The sequence below is a fragment of the Heliconius melpomene genome, chromosome 18 (genome assembly GCF_056956725.1).
Source record: "Heliconius melpomene rosina isolate 202511_hmr_F chromosome 18, ASM5695672v1, whole genome shotgun sequence".
NCBI classification, from domain to species: Eukaryota; Metazoa; Arthropoda; class Insecta; order Lepidoptera; family Nymphalidae; genus Heliconius; species Heliconius melpomene.
The window spans coordinates 13444771-13472715 of NC_140406.1; the positions used below are offsets into that span (position 1 = coordinate 13444771).

Here is a 27945-nt window from a genome sequence, read left to right on the forward strand (position 1 = left end):
ACTCATATAATTTATAATATAAAATTACACTTAATATTTGACGTCTGAACCATGTACCCTGCCAACTTTGACTCAGTCTCGTGATGAATAAACTTAGCGATAAAGCGAATCACTGTGATGTCGTGGCATATTAAAAATAAGCCTGTTTTGAAAATTTTAACAAAAGAAGTTTTTAATTTATTTTCATACAAAGTATTTAGATAAATAATAACGTTAATAGAAAGTATTTAAAATAAAGAGTAGTTGTCTGTTCAAGTACTTTTTACATTTTAAATTAGAATTACTTTCAAGCAAGCAATAGTCTTGCGACTGAAATGTAAAAAAAATGTAATACTCTTAAAGTTTAGTGCCCTTTCTTGTTATATAAATAAAACTAAAATAAATCCAACTTACAGTGAATGTGAGCTTAAGAAAATTATATCTTTGTTGAGATGTATTAAAACTATACACAGACTAGAACTAAGGACACTTCGTTAGCCATTTTCTGCCGAAAACTGGGGGCATTGCGTGTTGAGTGGCAGAACTCAACCCCGCGCTTTACCTCGACACCAGAGCGAAGAAAAGGAAATATTAATTAAAATAAATATTTAATCTCCTCGAGTGGGGATCGAACCCACAACCATCGATTTTACAATCACACTTTGTGCCACTTCGCGACTAACTCTTCGTAATAAAGATATGATGATATTGGTTAACTCTAAGTATATTATTTAAGTTGGAGAAATAAAATCACAATTACTTTTTATATGACGCCATACGAGATGTGAAGTTTGTAAATAAAAATGCAAATGGGATAACAATCCCATCAATATTGAATTTTATTTGCCGATCGTCTGCCATCGACGGTATTTGTTTCCAGCCAGGTGTTACAGTGAATGGAATTTTGAAAAAAATCTTATATTTTTTTATAATAATAACAATAATTGGTAACCCGTATTTTTTTCTGTAAACAACAAAAAATAAAAAGTATTTACGAATGAAATTAATTTAGAACTTAAATTTTTCGGAATAGTATAGACGGTTATTACCACGATATGAAGTCCATTAAAGATAATAGTGATTAAAAGATTTTAAACAGATTTACACTACCACATAACATTAGTAGGAATTTTACGTTGTCGATTTAACTTAAGCGCAGAAATGGATTTGGGTTCTCATACTAGCCCTTGAATATTTTTAACATATTTGTATGTATATTCCTTTATACAAAATGTAATATTTGGTATTTTGAATTGTGAAAAAAATATTAATATTTTTTTACGTAAAAATATCGCGTAACATGTTTAAACCGATGTCATTTGATATTCGTGAAGGAATACTTCATTGAAAATTCAATAAAACGAGTTTGATATTTTAAAGTTTTAATTACATTGGCCTCGCGTCAACCTTAGTGTTTATCAGAGGAAAAAGCACTTATGCAAATTAAATTCGTTCTCAAATTATATTTTTCCTCGCTTCGAACGAATATAACTGAAAATGAGGAATCAAATGATTACTTAATGCAAAACATTAATAATATAATTTTATGTACCTACACTTAACCACCTCTTCGACCGGAATTCGAACCCGTTCCTATTACTAATATTCAAGAAAACAGTACCAAAAAGAAAATCTACTGCACCACGAAGCTCGTCTCAACAGCTCCATAACCTTGCTAAGCATACATTAATATTTACGTAAGCGAAACTCTTCACCATATCGTCAATAACATTTGCATAGCGATAACATCGTTAGCCTTAACAACTATGTTGCGAAATGCTATAGTACCGTAACAATTTATAATTTAATAGTTTATAATTTTGTTAAACACTAATATTTATCTAATATTAGCATATTATTAAATTTTATTATTATTATGAATATGTTTAAGCTGATTACGTTCATACTAATTATTATATTTTATGTTTAACAATAAAGTTATTTCATGCATTTGTACACCTTTTTCTTTTAAGGTAGGGAGAGACAGACGTAACTCTCCACTTTCTGTAATCCTGGAGACATTGTATTTCACGTGACAGAATGCAACATTTCGAAGGGAAGGGAATCCCAGAGAATTCCGCCATTCCACATTACTTCAAACCGCACAAAAATCAATGTAGTACAACAAAATTCATACAAACACAACATCCACCGTAGACAATGTCGGTTAACCATTACCATTATACGTTAGAAGCGCGTGGAGAGAGCGTGACAATGCCGATGCCGACTGAAAGTCCGGACGTGTCTCTGTTAGTACCTACTCTACTCAGTATAGCTAACTTTAGATAGCCTAAATTGATAGCACCACAATAAATATGAAAGCCGTTCACAGTGCACTGATTACAATAAGTTTACGCAATAACATACACTTTGTATTTAACTCTCCGTAACTGATAATGATCGTAGCGCTTTTATTACTGTACTAATTAATAGGCAGAGAGAACACTAATGTCAAGACACTACAGTGAGAAAAGAGTGCCGGGACTCAACGCACTTAGTAACAACAAAATTAATATTGAAATTTTTAACTTAACAATATTGGTTTTCTCTTAATCCACCTACATACGTGTTAAATAAATTGATATTATATAAAAAAACGAAAACCGAACGAACGTGGCAATAATATTAATTACACGCGCAAAACACGATCCACAGCGTGTTCCCTTTCAGACGCATCAAAAAAGGGGTGTCAGAAGTAATCCGGTGGATTACGGCGACTGGTAAATGTAAAGTTGAAACATTAATCAACTTTATCGAGTACAAGTTGTTCCAAAACAGTTGTATGACGTTCTTTGGTTTCGCAGATTGCACCAGCTCTAGCCTTTTAGTTTACTCGCTTTATGTAAATAAAGTATAATAGAAATATTGTTATATAAATCTAATTATAAGAAAATTAAAAAATATATAATATTCAAAAATATATATATATGGCGACAATAACATGCCTAGAATCATAAACTATAAAAAATTGTTCTCTGGTTCTGTAGAGACAGTCAAAGTTTTAAATAAAATAAGTTATATAATATAAATAATAATTTTATTTAATGCACGAACGCAGACGATTACGTTATAACAGGATTATGACATGGCACGCATAACATCTTACTCTTCAATCAGATTATAATACCTATGTATTTATTTACCTTCAACTTATAAAGTGGAGACCGAAATGACTTATCAGCTTCATCCTGCAGATAGGAGAGTAGACCGAGGGAACCTACTGTGAAAACATTCCGTACTAACTTCCCCTTGAATACGAGAAATTGTTCGTTGACTGCCATCAATTTATTACATAGCATACAATTTCTTAAGGAAAATCCCGATAAAACACCCACAGTTTTTGATTTATTTTAGTACTATTTAGAAAACTATTAGAGAAAATGCGAGGGTGTGGTTATTAATTGCTAACATATTGGAAATCTACTTTGTAAAATCCTTATTTATTTAGATGATATTATTTCAAAGAAACGTGCAAATCTTTAAAGCTTTTCTAAATCTTTTATTTGAACTTCATTTTAACTGTTGTAACATATACGACAATAGAATATAAAAGCCTCTCTACAATGGGTGGTAGGTAATGTTAGTTATATTATGTAGACTTTTGGGTTCTCCTTTTCCTAAATAGTAATTAATAGTTAATTTCTATAACGCAGTTAACAAAATATTTTATCTCATGCTTGTTTGTAGTTATGTCAGAATTTTAGTTAAGTGAATCGATATTCCAACAAATACCTAAAGTAAAATGGGGATTAGGTTAGAGAAACTGATTACGCTTATTCGTCGTGAGTTGTGACACTCCGTTCGTTCGAACTGTCATGACTTCATAGAAACGTCGCGTTTGCTCGAAGTTTGGCATATATAAAATTACCTTCACGAATATGGATGCGGCAGTAATAAAAATTACAAAATTAATGTTAATCACCTTATTTTTCCTATTACATAAATTGGCACCCAATTTATGTATGAATTGTTATTATAGAGCTGGTATTTCAGCTCTAATCTATCTAATTCACATTAAAATAAAATTCTTAGACTCTTTACAACGCTTATAACAATAATAAGTACCAAAAAAACAAGAAAAAAGCACTTAAACCATTAATTTCCAGCCTCAACTCATTACCACCAAAACCAAAAACTGCCTCCTTCAACCCAAGATGTCTCTACATCATCAGTAAAAATAAACAAAGTAGGTCAATACATTATTTATAGCCTACCGTCATACGTCAGCAGACGCTGCATCGGGGCGGCCGTAAACAAAACGTACGCACGTGTATTGCACTGTACATACTGTAATGTGGCGCTAATGACTTTCAAATGTTATATCTTGTCTTTATACTAGTTACATTACTAGTTTTTGTCTGTGGTTTTGTATGTATTTAATAATTTTATATGAGATTAGGAAGAACAATAATTACACAATTATTTTTCATAGAAATATTAATTATTTTAATATATTTTACTAAAAAAACTCTTGTAAAAAAGCTGATCCAATAGTACCTTTCGTATTTCATAATTGTCATATCGCTTTGAACAAAGATTTTTTCATATTTTATTTTTGTGACTGAATGACGTCTCTAGCAACGAAGACCTTGTTCTAAGTTGTAGCTAGTATGCAATGGACAGCTCGTCGGTACAAATATTACATTAAAGATACTGATAAAATAATTATTGTATTTTTTTGAATTGATAAAGATTATTAATGTAATACATAACCACGTTGTTTAAAAATTTTAAATTAAGACTATTAATACAATTTAAAGAATAATATATTATTTTTTAAGACACAATTTCAGTATAGAGAGAGTCTATACTAACTAATGGTCTACGAGTCAGTAGTTAATACGAGTCTCGTATACCATTAGTTACTTTCAGTTATGTAAACATTTTAGTCATAACTGTAGCCATACAGCAGATACGTCATTACTAACACCATTAAAAATAAATTATTAGTAAATATTACAGTATTAACTGTAGGTCAGTGCTTTTTATGTTGTTTATTTTTTGGAGAAAGTAGACAACAATATTAATAAAATATATTCTCCAAATTACATTCTACCTCTAAAATTATTATACATTTGTAATTATAATTAAAAAAATTAAATAATAATTCAGAAAACGAAACAAATGTACCAAGCTTTCATTAAATTAAACACAGATGTTAAAAATATATAAAAAAATGTCATACACTATGGCTTCAATATCCTTCCTATATCAAATCAAATCAAATCAAATCAAAAACACTTTATTGCACAAAGAAGATTTAAATTACACAATTAAATTTGTAATTTAGATACAGTGCATAGGCGGCCTTATCACTGTAAGTGATTTCTTACAGGCAACCCTTTTTTTAACAAAAACTAATAGTATGATACAATTGGTGGCGGTTAACTTTGCATAAAGATATTTTGTACGCAAACTTGTAAAACAAAAAAAAAACGGCTTATAAAACAAAGTCGCTTTTTATGTCTGTCTGTTGTTTCTAACTCTTCTTCTTCTAAACCACCCAACGGATTTTGATGCGGTCTTCACCATTAACTCGAGTGTTTTTCGTAGAAGGTTTATATATAGTTTATTATTTGTACATTCTTATGTAAATTAACATAAATACGATAAATGTGTATAAAGTCCTACCCGCTGAGACACTTTGGCGCATGCGCTGCTTTAATGGTAAATACTACATGAAAAAAATGTACTGGAGTATTGTTCCTCTTAATAAGATCTACAAAAAAGTCCGCGATGGCATATTCGTATCTATTAAGAATAACGTGTAGTGATCATTTTTCTGTCTAAAAATAGTAATTTCAATATATTTTTTATTGTGAGGGATATTTTTCCATAATGGTATTAATCCTTATCCTTTAAAATACTTTGTTAAATTTCTACGTTAAACGAAGATAAAATTTGCTTTTTAAACTATTTCGAAATTGCGAATAGTTTTAGAGAAAAACGCATTTAATTATTGACACATCACGCCGTTCACACATCAACTGTATCGAGTCAAGTTTCACTTATCCCTTACTCTCAGCATATAAATAAGTATATTAGTTAAGTTGGCCATTTAATGTAGATCAAAACTGTCTTTTCTGTTTTTCATTTTAATAAGTACTTTAGAAGTTGTTACAATATCAAAAAATCCTTGCTGCGAAACGCGCCTCGCGACGTTATGCTTATACAAGCGAGTCCGCCGCGCCCGCCTGCCTTACACGCATCGGTGGTTCAGTGGTAGAATGCTCGCCTGCCACGCGGGCAGCCCGGGTTCAATTCCCGGCCGATGCATTCTATTTAATTTTCGTCACAGGCAGCCACGTAGTGCTTGCTTTTCATCAGAGACAGAATACCCTCTTCAGCATTAACCACAAGCTCGAAAAAAAAAACCCGCCTGCCTTTATAGCAACGAAGATTTAGATGCGTTTGCACGTATTGGATAATTCGAGTTGAATGTATTATTTAATGTCATTTAACTATCTAAAAATAGTAATTTAAATATATTTTAATAAGTACTTGAAAAGATTAGTAGCACAGATTTAAAATTACGGTACTACGTTACCTACTAAAAAAATCCTTGCTGTGTAAAACAATTGGAAAATCCTTATTGAAACTACGAAAATGCGGGTTGCATTAGGGTTTAATTAATTTTCACATTATCTTAAGTGCTTTGCAAACATACATTATATGAATGCAGTAGTAAAAGCGGGCGAAGCCGCAATAGGGTCGCTAGTTTAATATAAAATTCAAGTTCATCCAATTCAAAAATAACTTAAACGAGTGGATTAAAAATAAAATTTTTTAGCTTATTGTGGCTGCGCACGCGCAGGTGTTTTCACAGCTGCCCCGTGGCTTTGGAAACATAAAACCTTTTAACACTATAACTTGTATTGATTCATTTGTAGCATATTAATTAACGATAAAAAATGTATAATTATATGTTATTTTAAAATAAATAAAATCAAGCGCAAAGTTTATATGTTAAGTTTAGACCACAGGATTACGTGTTCCGGTCGTAAAACTAAAAAAATAAATAAGATTGAGAAATATTGGGCTCACTAATACTGTTCGCAGAAATAATCATTTGTAGAAGATGATTTCATTTCATCGCGTCGTCCGTCAGTACGGGGAGGTGTGGCGGAGAGTTGTGTCACAAAATGAAAACAATTGAATATCTTGTTGACCAATGTTATGATATGTACTTTTCATGTTTACATGATGTAACCTTGACATAATATTAATATTTTTTTATGTTGTAATTATCTATGACATGTTTAAAATCAATATTTAAAGGAGGAGTTCTCTCATCTCTCATTGAGGAGTTCTCAAATTCGATTTCCGTTTGAATTATAATGCCAAGTCCTACTATAGCTATTCCTCGTATGAGAGGCCATATAAGGTTAAACTTTTTGTTTAGACTTTTTTAATAAATGTTTTTACGTATCCTGAAAAGAAATCTTGATCATTACTTTCAATTTGCTCTTTTCAGTTACATTATACCTAAGGTGATTTAACACGAACATTAGTGGGTAAAAGTCGACGTGATCCTACTTAATATTAATACAGTGACTAAGCAGTTGGAAATGCTCGCAAATACTGACCAACTTTCACTTAAATTATATCTCTTAACCGAATTAACGGCCGTTAAATTTATTTTAACCCTAATGTATAGTGCGCTTCAAAACACTCTACGTAAATAAGAAAATATTGCCATTTAAAAAAATATTACGTCAGTTAATATAAAGAATAGTAGTCTTTTTGTTTTTTCAATTGTTGGAGAGTTTGAAGCACTTCATAATGCAGAGAACCAGAAATACACAATGTACTTCATATAAAAAAATAATCTAAAATAAATAAGACTTTCTTTTCTAAAGTGTGGCGTTGAGTTTCGCGACTCAACACACAATGCCTAAAAATTAAACATAGCGGGGAGAGTAAAGTAGGTTCCCTATACTTCGCCTGTAGTGCGAAACGAACTATACAACTAGCTTGGCCAAACTTGTATATTACTAAGTCGACAGTTCAATTGTAATAAAGTAATCTTATCTTACTTATAAGATAATAGAAATGTAATGTGGAACAAGTATTGTTAGACACATGCATGTAGAGCACACTAATATTTTAATAGCTGCGGGAATATTGAGATATATTTATTAGGAAATATTTATGACTTCCTCTCATATGCTATAATATAGCAAATAAATAATAATTAAGATAGTAGGTATTTCTACTTAAAGTTTCTCGCTGGGAAATACATTTTCCTTTCGTAATACCTAAAACTCGATATTATGAACCATATTTTATAGCCTATTTAACTAAATATATGAATGCTATTATGAAGTAAATATTTCTCGTGTATATTTTGCTTCGCAACAAACATTCTCTAATGAATAGAGAACGGAGGGAAAACCGGTAATAAGAGGGAATAACTTCAATCATGATCGCTTCAAATGCATTTTCCAATTTGTCACGGTAATACACACCGGAGCGTAGTTTACGTTTGTAGACTCGCCTAGTTCTCCCAGGACGGGATGTAGTATAAACCATATTTCCTATTAGGTACATTAGCTATATAATACAAATTGACTAAAGTACAAATGTAATGTAAATAATTGTAAAATTTAAATATACCTAAAAGCTATAGTTGTTATGATGAAGTTATGATAACAGGAAATGTGAGGCAACATTATGTATTTAATTATGTTTTTTTCCTAAAATATATTAATGTAATTCTAAACTTCATATTTCAGTATTTACTTTTTTTTTTAAACCACAAATAAAAGTATCCTTAGGAAGAAGTAAGTATTAGCAAACGTGCTAATATTTACTTTTTTGTCAATAAATACCAATTACATTACATTATACAATAATACACTAACTATTGATATGAAAATTTCCCACTAAACTAATTCCTCAGCCCGATTTGCATAACAACGACCAACTTCACTCCAGTCAGAACAAAGTAAATAAACGCTTTGTCTCTGCCAAAACCCTGTAGTAACTGTGGTAATTCTCTGTAATGAAATTACATAATAACAGTTATTGGATGCAATCCAGAGGATTTGGGACTAAGATGAAATTTTACGTTCGTGTAAATCATTTATACGTTTTATTATTCCTAATTTACAACATCATAATATTGTTTATGGTGGGTTTGGTCGATTTAATAGTAACGTTGACAAAATGGACACAGATCATAAAATATATTAGGCCTTGTCGTCAATATCTAGCCTGTACATGTGATAGCTTATTATACATAGAGATATATTACAAAATATATAATAGTGGTGTCCGGGTGTGATACTAGCGAGTTCGAACCGTAATAGGTGAAGTCTATTATTTTCATTTTCCCGGTCGAACAGACAATGGCGTAGAATTCCGCCACTCAATATACAATGCCTCCACAATTCGATGGAAAGTGGAGAACGGAGAGTTTTAACGATAGGTTTCCTTTACCTACCATGATATATGCAGGAAAAGGAGCAACGCTGTTAAAAAAATACAAGGAAGAAATACAAGATACAATCAATTATTTAAAATATTTTTGTGGCTTTTAACCACGTAAATTAATCAAAGAGAGTTATCATTGTGTGTAATTAGGACATATCTTTTGTGGTTTCCAAATCGATTGACGAATCATTATAAAAATGAAAGTAAAAATTACAATTATATGTATGCTTTTCCTGTTTGATTATTATTAGATGTTTTATTACGTATTTTATATAGGACATCTGTGAAGTAAGAAAAAAGTCAGGATTTCATTACTAATTAAAATGTGGCAACTTAAGCTCGTTTTAGCATTAGCAGAATGGGAACCTAGTGTTATGATACTGTTCCCCACAAAAATTTTCTAGGCGTAAAAGCCTTAATTCAATGAGTTTAATTATTTAATTAATATTTCACATATTATAAACGAATATATCACAAAACACAAGTATAATTAAAACATCCCAGCTTGTAACTAGAGTACACAGATGTACAAAATTGGCGTTCCTAATGACTCGGGGCGGGCTTTGCAAGTTTGGGACACAAAGTTAATGGACTAACGACCAACTTATTTGATGCCTAATACATTTTATGTATGAAAAAGCTTTTTAACTTAACGTTGCCATTTTGTATTTCAAAAGAAAGTTTAAATACGACATTTGCATTAAGATCACGTAATAAACGTTATAATTTCGTTTCTCTTTCAATTTACGAGTATAAGTAAAAAAATATAAGCTTTAATTGCTCCAGTAAACGATTTGATCGATACGTGTTTTTTTATATATATAAGTACTTAGCTCGAATATAAATTTAGTTAGAGAAAGTTATCTAGTAGTTAAGATTAACAGCCAATTAATGTAATCAATTTTATATTAATCAACAACATCGTGACCTCTTTGTATTTCGCATTTAGTTTTATTAATAAAATATTTTATTAGGGTCTTGTATATCAAGGCGTTGATTGTCATTAAGTAAATTAGTTTTTATATTTTTTCTAATTTTATATCTGTTAAATAGAGGTTTGGCATATCGGAAGCTTGACTATAAACATAAATGTCGAGGAATTCGTAGTCGTAGGTTCTCCTCGCTCTGGTAAGAAAACAAAGCGCGGTTTTGAGTTATCCCATTCAACATGCAATATCTCGAAAATTGGGTACCAGAGTTCCTTGACAGTAGGTTCCTATTACCTAACCTGCTATATGCGGGATACAACATTAAGCTAAAATAATTAAAGAGCATTATAAAACGTAAACATTTTAGTCATAAAGAGCTTTCAAATTAAAAATTGTGTTTTCTTCAATACAATGGCATTTATTGCTAAAACCTATACAAATAAAAACAAAATAACAGCAACTAATTAATTAGTATACCACATAAAGAAACCAAACCCACGGACGTAACAGCAGCAGAGTCTAAATGAGTAAACAATCAGCTCGAATGTCGCATTACAGAGGCGCGCTCGGCTCCCTTTGTACCCTCGTCAGGCCCCAGATACTGGGATGTGTCTTAATTCAGGCGAATTACATACACTTCACTTTGAGCGGATCTCTCGATGGAAATAGGAAAAGCTTTAGCTTTATTGTTTTTGTTCGTTATAGATTGTTCTATAAGTTTAATGGTTCTTTTGAAACTCGAAGTTTATTTTTTAATTTACGATCCAATTTCTTACCAGCTTCGTTAACTTTACAGAATTTTATTGCACATATGCACCGCGCTCATGATATTTAAGGATTACTTGAAAATCATAGTCAAAATAGGTGTTTGGCACTGCCGTTCACAAAAGAAAACTTACTTCCAGAATTTAATATGTATAAGTATTGCAAATTATAAGAATCCAACGTTTCAAGTGTTTTCGACAGCGCTACATTTTAAACGTTATTTTCCGAATATTTATTTATTGCAAAGCTGGACACTGGAAGCTATAAAAGCTAAATAGTTTCTTTATACAATGAAACTAAAACGTTAACTCAGGTTAACGCCAATACCAATCAGTCAGTCAAATACAAACAATCTGGAACTTAGTAATAAACATGAAGATCACGTGATCAATAAGTGTTCTTAGTACTATTGATGACGTCAATATCAATGGTTAATATCAATGGTTAAATTGGTTGAAACCATAAAATTAACCAACACACAAAGGTTTGTTGACTTTTCAGGAATATATAACTAGTAGATAGAAAATCGAATCTAAACAGGACTGAATAATCGCTTATGTCATTGATGAAAATGTGTCAGCATAAACAGTAAAAATTAATATTGTAATACTCAAATAGTTTATAATTACGATAGTACCATATCGTTCAAATATAAAGCGTTCATTTACATTTGTAACGAACCACGCTCCATAGAACGTAATAAGCCGACGACCCCAAAATTTATACGATGTCATTGACTGTACAGCCAGCAACTCGGGTAAATCTTATTATATAAGTTATAATGGTCAAAGTAGCCCGGTGAACCAGGTTGCCCACCGTACTGTACAGATACAAATCGAAAACTGCAATGACGTAAATACACTGAACTCGAGTGCATCTAAAATTGCACTGGGCCCAAAAGCAAAGTTGTAAAAGTTAAACTGCAGCAGATATAGACAAATTTAATGGGTTCAAGTGTTATTTTAGAACTGAAACGTTCAAACGAGTAGGAAGTAGACGAGCTCAAAAGTGCGAGAAAAAAATACAAAACAAGAAAATGTTTATACGATAGCTATGTATGTATGTATAATATAATATTTTTAAAGAAATTGTGTGTCCTAAATACATTACTATTATTTCGACTTAGTGACAATTAATATTATTTTCTATGTACTATACGAGTACAACGTACAATTTAATTATATAATTATATTTTTAAGCTCAAAGTTCTCGAAAGCTACAGTAGGTAGTTTGTAAGCACAGGTAAGCTTTTAGTCGGCTAAATAGACGGCAAGAGTAAGCAGGAGTGAGCAAAATTATTTCACACACATTAAGAATACTTAATAGGAAAAACAACGCGATTTTCTCTAGTTACACGCGATTTCTTTGTTTTCCACTGAAGCAAGTAAACGTTGTCAGTGGGTACCTATTATTGGAAAATAATGAACTTCTTTTTCCTCGTGCTATACATTGTAAGTCCAGAAATACATTTCCAGAAAAATTATTTACACGCCATGGAAACTGTGCGAGCGAGAATTATAGCAATGTTGAAGTTCATTTACTTTGAAGTTTATTACCGAGTTAATTATTTCCGAAAATTGAAATTTATATTTTGACGAAATGAGTATCATAGTCAATTTTCATATATTAAGATATCTTTATAAATGAAATAACGATAATTTTTATCTGCACTTTCGTTTTATTTTCTTCATATTCTATCATGTTTGAAGCTGTTGTGGCGGAGTGTGATACCGTCTGACTTTAAGAGTAAAAGGTTGTGCTAAATGGAAAAAATATCAGCATTTAAGAATTAGAATTATTCTGTAAGGAAGTCAAAAATAAATTGTGTTAACGAACCAAAAGCTACGTCGTGGTTCTAATACTGGGAGAGAATATTTATGGGCGCAGCGTCTCCGAAATAAGTTTCGGCTCATTAAGACGACAAAGAATTTTTGTTACAAGTTAAAATACAAATAAAGCTCCTCTGAACTAGTTCTAATATCTAAAAGATATTAACTAACATAAATAAAAAAAGTGAAGAATACGTATACCTTCTTTAATTAAAACGTCGACTACATCGGTTAATAATATGAATAATATAATAATATGAATATATAAAAAAAAATCCAAGTGGCATAAAAGAAAAATCGTCCAACTACCAACATTACCCTGGTAAACCTCACATCGTTTTGCGACATATTTTTTTTTGGAAGGGTCTAAACAATAGCGTTCGAAAAGTTGTTTTATTACGGCCTTGAGATTTCATCTTATTAAGGAAAGGGGACTTTGTACGGGAAGGGGAACATAAATAGGTTGAAACTTACTTTTATTTGAATGCTCAGCATATTACGAACGGTTTTGTGAGTCACTGAGACACTTGTTAACCAAGTATTTCTTGTTTATTGCACGATTAAAAAACATAATACATAAATATAGTTATGATATTCATATATACATTAATTAATTATAGCATTCCTCATATAACTTGTGCATTATTATTACAAATTGAATATATAAGAAATCATTAAAACATATAAACCTAGAGTCTGTAATCGTTTCACATTAAAAAAACCTATTTAGTTCAAGGCCTGCCTAAGGAAGCTCTGGAATACAGGCATATGTTTAAAAACCTTTTTTATACACGACCGTAACCATAAAACTGACCTAATATCTAGGCAAACGTAACAAAAACAAAAGACCGATCTGTCAAGGCTAAGATTGCGATTACGAATGACTCAATTTGACACAATTTGCGGGTCGACGCCCCAAAAGTTTTACGTGTGACACAAATATTATACCCACATTTACCTACATTTCAGTGTACACGTCCTGGGAGGTAATGAGGTAAGATTTACCTGTAATTAATTTTAGACGGGGTTCCCCGAAGCTTGTTACATGTGTCTAAAACACGGAGGCGTGACTACGTGTTAAGTGGAAGATACACGCATCGTCTTCCTGAAATCCGCCCTCTCCCGTTTCCCCGACCTATAAATATGACGCTGAAACGTACTTGTTTCAGTCGCAAAGCAAAGCTTGCAGAGGGAAGAGCGTGCCAAAATACAATATTCCCGAGTGACAACGTGACTCCTATCGCATACTACTATCCTATTTCGTAATCTGGCGTTATATCAATTTTATAATCCTAACTGACATAACTGACAGTGCTTTTTAGTTTGTTTGTGAAGGAACTAAGTGCTATCAATATGTTGGACAAGTCTACTTTGGGCGGTAGTTGGGAGAGCGTGGTAAGTTGAAGATTTTATCTTAATTCATATCTTAAATCTTAAACACTTAAAAAGCCAACCGGTAAATACTTAATTATAAAACAATTTACACATTACGTATTAAAAGACACGAAAAAGCACTACGAGTAAAATGTATGAAACTTAACCATATTTCCTTACATTTATAAAATAATAAAAGCCATATAAAGAATAAAAAAATTTAATTATCGTGAGAAATGTCCATGTTTGTCTCGCATACCCCCACTGTATATTTCGATTACGGAATCAGTTGGTCGGAGTTACGCAAAGTGCACGACCATAAATATAAACCTTTAAAAGGCAGACTCGTCTATGCCAGCTGTCATTGAACCGAACTTCGTGCGTGCCTGTTTGAATATGGAATTAAGCTTTATGTAGTAAAGTTCTTGACATTGCGCTTGCGCCGGTTTCACGGTTACTTTCAGATTCTAATCAACAAACTCTTGCGTGATTGCGCCATTAGATTTTTTTTATATAAGTTTAAAAGTTTCAAATTGATTTTTATGTGCTTAATGTAGTAAATTATTTATTTGGCATAAATTATTCTTGAATTAACTTTCGAAATTTTTTCATCTCAGTTAAAAAGTGACAAAAAATACAATAAAAAATATATTATACATAAATTTATTTATTTATTTGGACTAAATTTATACATTATCGATTCCAATATTCCTGTTTAGAAAGCGTAGTTGACATTCACTGTCAAAATTGTCGATTGTAAAATTATCGTGTTTTTGCGATCGAAGTTTGGTAGTTGCGAATTTTTACTTTCACTTCTAAAATTATAGCTGACATAACACAAAGAGAAATTCTATGAAGTACCTAATGTATGTAGTTGTTATATATTTGTCACATCATCCAAAATAATTGTAATAGTAAGCGCAACAGGTTGGGGGTTCGGTTCCCACTCATGGAAATTTAATATTAAATATTGTAATTTCCTCGCTCTCAGAACGAGACAATTCAAGTTTGGCTGTCCAACGCGCAACGCATCCAGAATTCGGTGGAAAGTGAAAACGGAAGTGTCTTAACACAAAGTTCCTAGTGCTTTGTGCGGCATATAGTGTGTGAATAAAAAAATATTTAAAAAATCTAAAATACTATATGGCAATTTTACCCCATTAAGTAAATTATGTTATATATCTTATAAAAAATATTTATACATACAACAACTGAATATTAGTAGGTTAAGTACGAAATCTATTGAAATAAAGTACCTACAAAAAATACTTTTTATTATATTATAAAATAAAAAAATACATTATTATCAACGAAAGAACAAAGTACGTATCTAGCCTGAAATTTGTCTCAGCTCGTTATTCCGGTTTTTGATTTGGAAAGTGGAGAGTGGAACGAGAACAGATACAAGTGACAATATAAAAATCTACCACTACAGTGATGCATTACGTAATTATCATAGCCGCAAGCTCGTTTAGATTATTTTTTTATATCGATAACAATACAATAAAAATAAACGATTTAATTAAATAACTCATAAAAAGCTACGTTTCAATTAAAACTTTCATACAAACTTTACAGTCTAAACAAATAAAAATAAGAAAAAAAAAGCATTACTCATAGAAAACTTATATTTTACGCGTAAACTGTGTGTGGGCTCAGTAGTTAGTCAGTCAGTTTACTCATACACTATTTCAAGTGTCGCACAAAATTTTATATCGGTTATTAACCTTCGCGATTATGCATACGAACGTCTAATAATAGCATACGTACTTGATATTACTAGAATAGAATAATCAATATATTAAATGCTGGCATCCGAGCCCATTGATGTAAGACGCAGAATTACGTTTAAAACCGCCTTGAAATTGGATCATATTATAATTTTATAGTTAATATGAATCTTACGTGATATACTATCGTTGAAGGTGGTTTAAACTAAGTATAGTAACTAAATGTCTATAATTTAAAATAAGTGCATGTAATACCTATTTTACTTAGTTCTTTTTTATTATTTTAAAATATTTCTTAGATTATTTTTATATTTCGTATATGTAACTTGTTCAGAAGAAGAAAAAGTATCAAATATAAGTAAATATTTTTATTTAAAACTAAAAATCGTGATTTGTAAATTATTTAACAAGTCAACGTTCACACTTCAACTCTAATCAGACACACTCCAAATCCCAAAACGGCCTTAATCATATGTTAACCGTTAAAAATGTTATTATAAGAGAAATATCTGAATAAAAACCGTATGTACCTACTTGTAGCTGTAAACGGAGGAAAACGTTACGGGCCGATGTTTTTGCAAGTTCGCACATGATAAATAACGGTAGAGTAAAGTCATGCTAAAGTGGGCTCGCTTGGCCGAAAACAACTTAGCGAATAAGTAAGGATCGAGTTTTTTGTTGAGAATATCGATATTAATGATGTGTCCACTCGACATACATGAGACACTGACCGACTCATACATAAATGGGCACACGCTGACATCCTTCATGTAAGACAATATTTAACAAGCCAACAAAAAGCTGACACATTTATATTATAAATATTTCATGAAACAATATCGGTTCTTATTTCATACCAGCGGACAATATTAGATCATTCAAAATAACTCGTGTTAAATATAACGTAGCATTTAGTATCACCTTCGGGTCTATTCAGTTTTAATGACATCCAAAAATAGCGCGCGCTCTACTCACAGTACAAGAAACGTTAAACACGTTCGTTCGAAATGGAACACGAAGGATAATGCGAAGATGTAATACCCCAACTGCGCTCAAACCGGGTCATTACCTGAAAAAAAAAATACAAATTTTATTACTTTTACGTAATCAAAACATCCGTTTACAGTTTTATAAAATTATACCTAAAATATATATATAATTAGGACGAGAGTTAACTAACACCAATAATAGATGTACAAATTTTAATGTGACCCATTTCTCCGCGACCTAAATTCGCGACAGTGCAACGTTACATGGAACCATTAAAAAAAGTTACAAAATACGATCTGTCAAAACACGTCGGCGTAGCATTTGTCGCGGCGTGAATGACAGACGTTGAGTTATGTCGGTATTAGCTAGCAGCAAGGTGCATCAATTTATAGAAAAAAAATGGGCAGAGCTTAGTTTTTAATAAGTGTAACCTAGTTACAGACAGTACGCGCGAATTCAAATATATTTAAATATCGGCGTTATTAATAGGGGCAGTAGAAATAGAATACTTAGTTATAAAAAGCAACCTTAAACTATTTACGATTCAAACATTAAGTTATTTTTATTTCTGGCTCGTACGTGAACGAATTCAAGGGTTGATTACCTGCCAGACAGTATTTGAACTTATTTTCTTTCCAAACTGGATTAATTTCTATTTTTAGCTTATCTATCTACTCTTAGATTTTTTATATTGTCAGAAGAAAACATTTCCAAACAGTAATCATCTAAATGGCACATAAATTAAAACATGAAACTGTTAACATTTGAAAATTACGAAACGTTTAAATACGATTATTTTTAAACAATCAAAAAGCTTTGTAAATTAGAGATAAACGACATAAATTGAAGGACTTCATAAATAACAACGAATTGCTCAATCTTTGTCGACGTACGATGGTTATTTTCGTTCGTTCCCATGCTTCGACCGTAACTTACGGTTTACACGAAGACCAGTTAAATTTTAAACAATCTCCAGTATTTATTGGAAGCGATCATTCTTTTATTTATTGTAAACTTCCTTGACAGTTCACTGTCGAATGTTACGTTTTTGGTCCACAATATTTGGCAGTAGCCAGCGTCACGGAGCATATGGCCCGACGGACAGGTGTAATCCAACATGTGGGCACCAGGCGAAGGGCTCGAATGACGAAACAGACAGAGACAGACGACAGAATCTAAAATAATAGAAAGGGACGACAACACGGCCCTAGTCATATCATCACATCACGTAGTCACGCACGAAATTAAATATACTACTAGTTAGAATAAATAATCTTTTGATCAAGCCCAACTATCTGTCTCATAAACCATTACAAGACAGCTTCTTGACATTTTAATTTATTTTGTTTCTTATTGATGTTTTCTTTTTGTTTACAGATCTCACGAGACGACTACGAGATAGACTACAGCCCCAGTCCTAGAGGATCTCCTTTGAAGGACACAACCAATATTCAGAAGGACGATCAACCCTATCTAATTAGCAGACACAATCCAAACAAAACATTTCGCCGCGAGTCCGTTATCGCTTCTTGGAAGAGTTTGAAGAAAGAAAGAGAACAGGCGTTGGGCAAACGTATAATTTACGTCGACGCGGACAGTTACGAAGATTACTATGGAAGAAATCAAGTTAAGCGTTGTAAAAGCGAAAGAACTGCTAATGCCCCACGCGTTCTAAAGAAAGTAAAACGTACCTATTCAGTTCTATACAGGTACGATCCAAACGAGGAAAAAGTTGTGAAAGAATACAAATATCAACCAGTTAACGAGCCTGAGTCCCCAACTATGTCTAATCTACAGAAATCTTATTCCGAACCCTTCTTGAGAGCAGAGCTTGAGAGGACACCCAAAAAGAAAGCGAAGAGGTCCATTACAACCTTCCTGAATATCAAATCAAAGTTCCTCAACATATTCTCATCTAAAAGTTAAAATTAATTATATATTTATAATGTTAGTTGCTCAATTGAATGCATTTTTTAGATTAAGACGCAATTGCTTTCGAAGGAAGTGAAATTTTTAACGGCTTATAATTTCGATTTCGTAATATTGCCGAAACTGTCACATAATTGGGGTACAATAATAATTTATACATCTCATACTATAGTGTAAGAGAAAGCGTATAAAAACAGGTTTAATTTAAATATATTTAAATTCGGAGTGTCCTCTGTGAGATAAAAATAATTAACTTATTTTTTTTAATGAACAACTTTAATCCATTATTTCGCTTTCATTATAAGAATTTTATTGTAAGATACGTCAATACTTTTCTGTACACTTCCTTCGATGGATATAATTGCAAGAATTTTAAATATAGTTAACTAGTCATAGGTGTTTGGAATTAGGTAATTCTTATATATAGTAGAATATATAACTATATTATATTGTATATAGAATTATAATTTTGTGATATTTCTGTGTGTCGTGATATAATTATGTAACTAAATTATATTTGAAGGATACACTTTGATGGCGAGAGTTAAGTCACTAATAAAATATATCATAAAAAACTTGAATCTTATCACCATTATAAGCAATTATATTAAAATATAATTATTGGAACAGCTAACAATAAACACATTATATTGCTAAAATATACCTATTACCTATATAATGTATACAGTTTTATTAGCAGATTAATATATTGGCAGATTAAGATATTTTTGTACTTAGTCATTTAGACTAAGTGAGCAATAATATATGTATATTAAAAAAAGGAAAAGAGTGATTTATCACAAATTAGTTTCCTAATATAAATAAGATTTATAAAAATCATTAGTTATTTGTGTTCTTAACATATTTGGTGTAATTCTTTATATTTATAAAGTAAATAAATGTACACGAGTTTCGTATAAAGTATGTTTTGAACATTCATTCCGGCTTATAAGTTATGATATAAGTTAAAAATTAATGTAAAGTATATGTATAAGTTTACTGGTTCATTAGTTGCATATTATTCTGATTAAATTATAGACTATGTATAATTTGATAAATTTTAAATAGTAAATTTTTAATAAAATAATATTTAAATGTAACCAAATAATATATACTTTTAAACAAATAAAATAATGTTTTATTTCTTAACATTTAGTACTTTTTACCATAATATTTTAAAATTTAAATTAGTTTCAGCACAAAAGTCACTGAATGAAAAGATACAAAATATGAATTATGAATTACTAAAATAAATTAATAAAATTAGAAAAAAAACTGATCATTATTGACAATTTAAATGTTCATCATAAAACTTCCGACTCTGAATTAAAAATATTACTTTATATTTAAAAGATTACTTTCTCATTCTTTATTGATTAAGAAAAAAATACAAATATTTTTTCCAAGTAGCGAGATCTATTATAAAGAAGCTCCTAGAGCTTCCGTGTTGAGCGGCGTAACACAACTCTGCGTAGGGATCAAACCCACTTCTACCCATTCGCCACGATAACAAAAAAAACAATCTCAAATAAATATAAATCTTAAATTATATAAAATTATATAAGATATACAAACGAGCTATTAATGGGAGCATAGTTTTGTAATGTGAACTAAGAGGCAACATTACTTCGTTACTTCCTATACATGTTGTTTCTTTGTATTTATAAACATTAAGGTTTATTTTGCATACAATTTTAAAATGAGAAATAACTAACGATAGATAGAGCTAGCAAACTTAAATAAAATCCAAATGAAAATCTATATACGAAAATGAATATTTTTATTAACAGTTACATATTACAATATTTATTTTAATACAGCGAAAGGCAAGTCTCAATGCCGACACAAATCATTTCAACCACTCGTTAAATATGTACTAATTAAAAACAAACATTGAAATTTACGCTTGTAATATAACAGAATAACTGTTTTATTCAAATTGTTTATTTAGAAATTCTTCATCTGAAATTATGTTGATACTCACCATGTTGGCTAAGCTTGATTGGCTTTAATTTTAGATATTTAACTAAACATGTAAAATGACTTACTACATGATATTTATATTTATTGTATATTTATACAATATGCATTGAGAAATCATTGTTATTTCAAACATATTATACAACATATCAACATATATTTATATGTAAACGTTTTCCAAATTTCTGAGTATGTACTTCGCCATGCCTGGGCGGGGAAATGGAAATAATAAATAATATTTAGTAGGAATTGAATTCGCAATTATCATGTTTACAGCCAGACGATGCCCCGTTGGGTCATGATTATTTTTACATACATATATTTTCTATTACCATTAGGATGGAATGTTAAAAATAATAATTAATTTTTCTTAGCCACAACTTAAGCCCTTTGATTGTTTCATAGAAAATGTTTGATTTTTTATTTATAAAATGTCCAAACGAATAGTAATCTCTTTTGGCAATCAGGGAAAGATCTTTATTAAGCTCGTCAAAATAGGTATCTATAGGCTGAAACCGAGAAAATTAAAAATGCTGTAAGAAAATTAAATGTTTAATGGGAATTACATCGATAGAAGTCTCTAAGTTGATTTTTATTGTATAACAAAAAGAGTGTTACGGGCTACGATTTTTTAACATTACGGGTTTTACTAAAACACAAAAATATTTTCTATAAGCTATATAAAGCTGTTCATAATACAATAACTAAAGTGATGATTGTTCTTCTTATTTAATAAAAAGAAAAAGATAACATAAAAAAAAACCAAAGTAAATTAATGGTAGAACATCAAAAAAAATATACAATTAATAAAAAACCAATACCTAAGGGGTAAAAACCGTAGAAAAAAGTAATAATACTATTTAATGTAATGCGCTTAAGTCTAAACAAAGGCACATGTTCCTAATTGCATGTATTACGTACAAACTGTAAAGGGTCTGAGGTGCATGCGGCCGTGCCTGGCGCCGCTGTGGGAAACACACGCTTCACGGTCAAGGGAAATACATTATTCACCTTGCCTACAATAGGTTAACAAGAATAGCTTGTATAATATAGCTTTAGGGTAATATGGGTGAAGTTTAATTTGTATAATCAAAATTAAGGAGGAAATTTAAATATAAAAATTGAGATTTTTATGAGCGAAATACATACTAATCGTTTTAATTTATTTCACAAAAGTATATACTATATCATATAATATTTATAGAGATATAGAAGAAATAAAGAGCAAAAAAATATCCCTTAATAACTTATATGAATACATCATTTAAAGTTCACAAGAGTTTTTATATAAATTAACCAGTACAGTACGCTAGAGCGTTGGCGTTCATCATAATGTCACTGGGTAAATGTTCCCTTTATAACCACAATATATTCAAACGGCGTTTAGAACCCATCAAGAAGGTCACGAACTGAATCCCTGAACTCAGCCTTAGCTAATCTATCAATCACTCTGGGGCTGGAGCTAACGGTTCCTTAAACGTCGACTATTTACTTAAGTAGGGATATTATTTTCTTAAACTTCTTTTAATACTAATTTATAACTATGTAATTTATATTTTAAAATAGTAATAAATTTTATAAAATTATATTTCTCCTTGGTATTAATAGAATAAGCTTTGCAAAAAACTATAAACCGACAGGATTTTCAAAAGTATGACTTTTTTAATACTACTGCAACTTCAATAGTTGCAGGAGTAATAAAAAAATCACTTCATATTATGCTAAACTTGCCCTTTTATTAACCTTTGAGAATAATCATCATATCATTGTTTTTTTTACATACAAACAACATCAGTAAATTATATTATTATAACCTTAGACTTAGATTTAACCTCGTAAATAAAAGATCATTCTTAGAAACCGTCTTTCCGTGAGTATAATATACATAATTGCATATTGACTTGCCTCGATAAAAAAATCACTTTATCTGAAGGTTGGAATGAATTAGATTAGCAGCTCTACATAGGTGGTGTTTTAATTGACCTGTTATTGCTTATCTGCGTTATGATGCAAGGTCGAATGAGACTCTTGAACTTAGGCCCGTGATGCGGAACAAATCCTGATGATGGTGATGATGTAACTTCGTTTTATTGATTCCACGTGTTAAGAATCTTACTTCTTTAAAATAAACAACCACTCGGTTGATTTAATCTCTGTATTAAAAAAAAATAAACTAAATCGTACATTCAATCACCTAACTAATTAAAGTTATTATAAAATAAAAAATAATAATTTAAAAAATAATATTTTATGTATTATATATAGTAAATTGAAAATCCATCTGTTTCTAGGAGTGGAAGAGTTAAGATCTAAGCATGACCTCTGAAACACAGATAACGTTATCTGTAAGACCATCAATTTCTGATCAAAACAGCTAAAAGCTTTATATTATGTTTGCTACTTAAGTTGAAACGTTTTAGTTATCAAAAGCACCCATGTCCATCCGAAAACACAGATATTTGATGCAATTTATGGGTAAATAGTATCATAAAATGGAGAACATACGTCTTTACAAATCGTAAATAAACATTTTTAAGGTAATTTCTTTGCATACGAGTAGAATAAATATAAATATCACGAAAAAATTGTTTTGAGTACCGACGTACCGATAAGTAAGAAGAGTAGGTTTGGTAATCTATGAAACAAAGTCATAAGAAATCACAGAACAAGGGTTTATTCACTACTTTCTATTTTGAATAAATAAACGACAATAGTATGAAATAAATAAATAAATGAAAAATAAATAAATAAAATACTTTCTATTAAAATTGAATTATTTGTATTAACATTCATACTGACAGGTGTGGACCGTTGAACGAAAGAAATCTTCAAAACAATAATTGTAATCTCTGGTATTTTACACTACGCGTGTAAATCAAACAATCCATTCACGCTACGTTTAATTTTAGCGAGATTTCGCGTTTTTTTTCAATGTATATTCCAGGGCAAGGTCTCAATATTCAATGTCAAACAAAATTGCAAAAAATATCCGTATTGCTTATATCGACGCTCGATCAAGAGCGTGTTTGTTTGGCCTTCTATACGGACAGAGCTCTTAAAAACCAATACTATATAGACTAGGAATCTTTATATCTACGGCCAAGCTTTAGTTTATATGCCTGCATGTTTCAATGTATGGTATCGATGTAGCCGGTACGGGTAAATGTAGTGCAATGCATAGGAACGTGTCTATAGTAATACGTACTGTAGGCTAAAGGTTACAGATTTATAATGTTAAAATAATGAATATTTTTTTTAGGTTCACGCTTTATAATTGTATATGTTTTGGTTTAATATAGAATGACTACTTATAGAGCAACGTCGGAGATGTAACTTGAACTAGAACAGTAAAATAAGTTTATTTAGCTTGCATTGCATTTTAAATGTTAACAAACAATTTAATATAAATAAAATAAATGCTAAGTTTTTACACCTATATTAAAAAAATATCTATAACTAATATTAACAGACAAAAATAATAGACGCTTCAATTACAATGTAGAGCAAGATAACAAAACACACAATGCCATCTAGCGAAAACAGGACGAACTTGCCAAAATAAATAAAATTTAATACCAATGAGGTGCTAAAATATATATTTAATTGCATACATTACAGCTCTTCTCGTATGTTTTTCAGTAAAAGTAGGTCATTTAGATTTCATAATAATATTATTACATGAATATGATCCAAATGTTTCGCAATATGTTGCCATCTAGCGGTAGTTCAAGGTACCACGTACTTCGGGATCGATGGGAGTGATCCAGAATTAACGCGATATTTTCGAACTGAGCGCTCAGAAATAGTATCGTGTCAATAAAAGCTACAGTTATTTTAGAGACTAGAGGTTAGTTTTAGTTAATTTAGTTTGGAACTAGTTAGAATTCTAAACATCATACAGCCAGTATCAGAAATAAGATTAAAATTATGTTTCAACTACAGCTAATATTACTTATTCGTTAATACTTATGCAGCTATTTTATTTAAATATCTAATAGGCACTTTAGAGTCGTATTTTTTAATTTTATTATCTTACAATCAAATCTTTAGAATAAATTAGAGACCAATAAAATGAACATTTAAGTCATCGAAACATTTAATAGCCTTATACAGCACTGGCCACAGCCACAGCACACGATACAGATTATAAAGCTCGCATCGATTGTATCACAGATAAAAAATTATGAAATCGTAAAATTGAAAGCCGTGATACATTGTTAGAAGTAATTACTTGCTTGATTAGTATAACAAAAAAGGTCATTGGATGGCCTCGTCCTGCCTTTCTGTAGATAATTGTTGTTGTCGTATATATAAATATCTAAGGAGATAAAAAAGGAATAAAATAATGGGCTCGTTTACAGCACAATGCCCTTCTATAATATATTTAAATGTAACATACTACATTTATTGTAGTCTAATGACTAAAACTAGTGTCGGAAATCTATTTATTATATTTTTTAAATTATTTATTATAAAAAAAAAGCTAATTTATTCATAAACTAGTATGCCGCCAACGTTATTAAGCATAATAATTCACTATAAATGAGTTAATAGCACGTGAGCTTTGTGATACAAAAGAAAATAACAATAACTCTATATAGAATGTCAAGCCATAATTTCATTTCGGCCATTCAGATTCTATAATTAACTATAATCGACGTTATTGATCTATTAACAATATGTTGAATATACGAGGTCCAAAATTCATTAAATTTGCATGAGAATATGGCGTCTTGTGTCATGGTTGTTGCTCAAATCACATACATAATTTCGAATCCTTTTTTTACAGAAAACAAATGTTTAATTTGAAAATAATTTATTTTCTATATACGTGATTTTTATATTCGATTCCCACTAAAGGAAATAAAATATTTAATATTCTCGCTTTCGAGAGAGCTGTCGAGGCTAAGCGCAATGTCTCCACCCACCATCTGACACACTGTCACAATGGTGGAAAATGGGAAACGGAGCATCTTAACACTAGGTTCCCTCTGCCTGCCCTGCTGTATTCGGCATACAGTGTGTAGTTAAAAAAATATATGCAATGGAGGATTACACTATTTTAAAAACAAGTATAGAGTATAACATCATACCAAATAATCTCAAAAATTAATCTTTCTTATACTAATTAAGTAATATAACAAGTGAAAATAGCTTCCTTTAAATCCTGTGTAATAAGCAATTACTATGTCAAAAACTTTCATAGCGACGTCTGGCGTCTTGGTAACCGAAACTACTTTTTGGCACTATCGAGACTAGTATTATGAGAGTACTTACCACTTGATATCTAAGAACTTATTAAAAGTTTTCACATTAAAAATACTGAAATAGAGAAATTTTGCAGACCACATACTAGTTTATAATAATAATTCGAGGTTTTAAAGGATTTACTTCAAATTTGAGGTTCCTCTAATAAGTTTAGTAATAGCTACAGTTACAACAAAAATGTACAATTTAAGTTATTTCTCATAATATACATACAACACACTTACTGCACTGGTTGTATTATAATGCACCTATCTTTACCTGTAAATAAAAATAAGAAAATATTAGACACAAATAATATTACAAAAAATGTTTTTAATTAAAAACAAAAACTTTAAATATAAACCAAATTTAAATCTACAACCAACAGGTTGAATTATAAACTTTAATACAATATACAGTTAGGTAAAGTATAGCTATAATAAAATTACCATTTATATTAAACGTATTCTTTTCTTTACAAAACCGGTAGCGATCAATAAATATTTCTTCACAATAACATAACATATTAAACATTATTATTTTATTGTATAGCCATCGACGTAACTGATACATACGTTATTAAGATCCATAAAGAATATACTTTATTAAGACGTTATATATTAAAATAAAATATTAATAATTACGCTCACTCATTTTAAATATTATAAGATTAAAATAAGCTTAAGTTTTATAGTATAAAGCACTAAAGAAAATATTACTTTTACTGAAAATCCTTTTATAAACACTATTAAAATATCGTATTTTGGTAAGTGCAAGTTTTTGCTCTGGTAGAGAATGCCAACTTTAAAAGCTGCAAGTCAAGAACAAAATCCTTCCTATCTTAGACAAAATACAAGAAATGCGTAAAGATATTATGAAATAAGCCGAATCAATATTTCCAAAGCAGTCGCGTGACTTTGACCATGGCCTTGCGAGTAGAATAGAATAGAAGTATAATTTATACTGGCAATAAATACTATAGTTACAATTACATAACAGGGCCCGGATAGACGTCAAGTGTCACCGACAAAGCTGAAGGCTAGATTGTAACACTTTATTATAAATGTCTTCAATTCCTTATAGCAAGCACTATCAAGTTTATTAGGAATTTTGTCACAGATTTTTTAGTTTTACCTGTTCTACAAAATAAGATATTTTTTGTGAACACAAATTTATAATACAAATTCCAAAGAAATTAATTATAGAAGTCATCGTAGCAACAACATATTGACGTTAGGTTCTCTTTGCCTACTTTGATGCAAGTTTATCTGTCATGTAAAGCTAAAAACAAAAAAAAAATTAAGTCATTAAAATCACTCCAAGCTCCTTATTATTATTTTTTAATATTTTTTTTTTGAAAAAAATATAATAAAAATATTAAAACAATCAAGACTACATAAGTATGATATAATATAATATATGAAAACTTCACAAGAATAGTTAAATGTACACGAGACTTTTAATTAACGTCATGTTTGCTCTAGCAAAAAGGTTTCATTTTGAGCACGAGCGTTGCGAAAATATTATTTTTATATCTTATAGCTAATAGCACTTACGTTATAGTAGGAAGATTTTTATATACATTATACATTTATGTATCTACATATAATAACAAAACTTTATTAAAATCAACTTCAAAGTATTTTCCAACAGTTCCAACACAGCGCACGCAAAAGTTAGAAATAAGTTTTTTTATCATTTGATAAATGTTAGAGAGTGCATTCTGCAAAATCCTAGTAAAACCAATTTAATGCGCGA

At 30.4% G+C, this 27945-nt stretch overlaps 3 protein-coding genes across 4 annotated transcripts in view; 1 reads left to right on the forward strand and 2 right to left on the reverse strand.

The window, feature by feature from the left end:
* The window catches only part of P5cr-2 (Pyrroline-5-carboxylate reductase-like 2), a 379085-nt gene that overhangs the window by 185637 nt on the left and 165503 nt on the right, over positions 1-27945 (reverse strand). The window lies entirely within an intron of this gene.
* Dyrk3 (Dual-specificity tyrosine phosphorylation-regulated kinase 3) overlaps positions 1-27945 on the reverse strand; it is a 112452-nt gene that overhangs the window by 18269 nt on the left and 66238 nt on the right. The window lies entirely within an intron of this gene.
* Positions 14117-19217, forward strand: LOC146529646 (uncharacterized). The gene is made up of 2 exons (XM_085202394.1): positions 14117-14332; positions 18409-19217. The coding sequence occupies exons 1-2, from the start codon at positions 14291-14293 to the stop codon at positions 18955-18957; spliced, it is 591 nt and encodes a 196-aa protein (XP_085058520.1). The 5' UTR covers positions 14117-14290; the 3' UTR covers positions 18958-19217.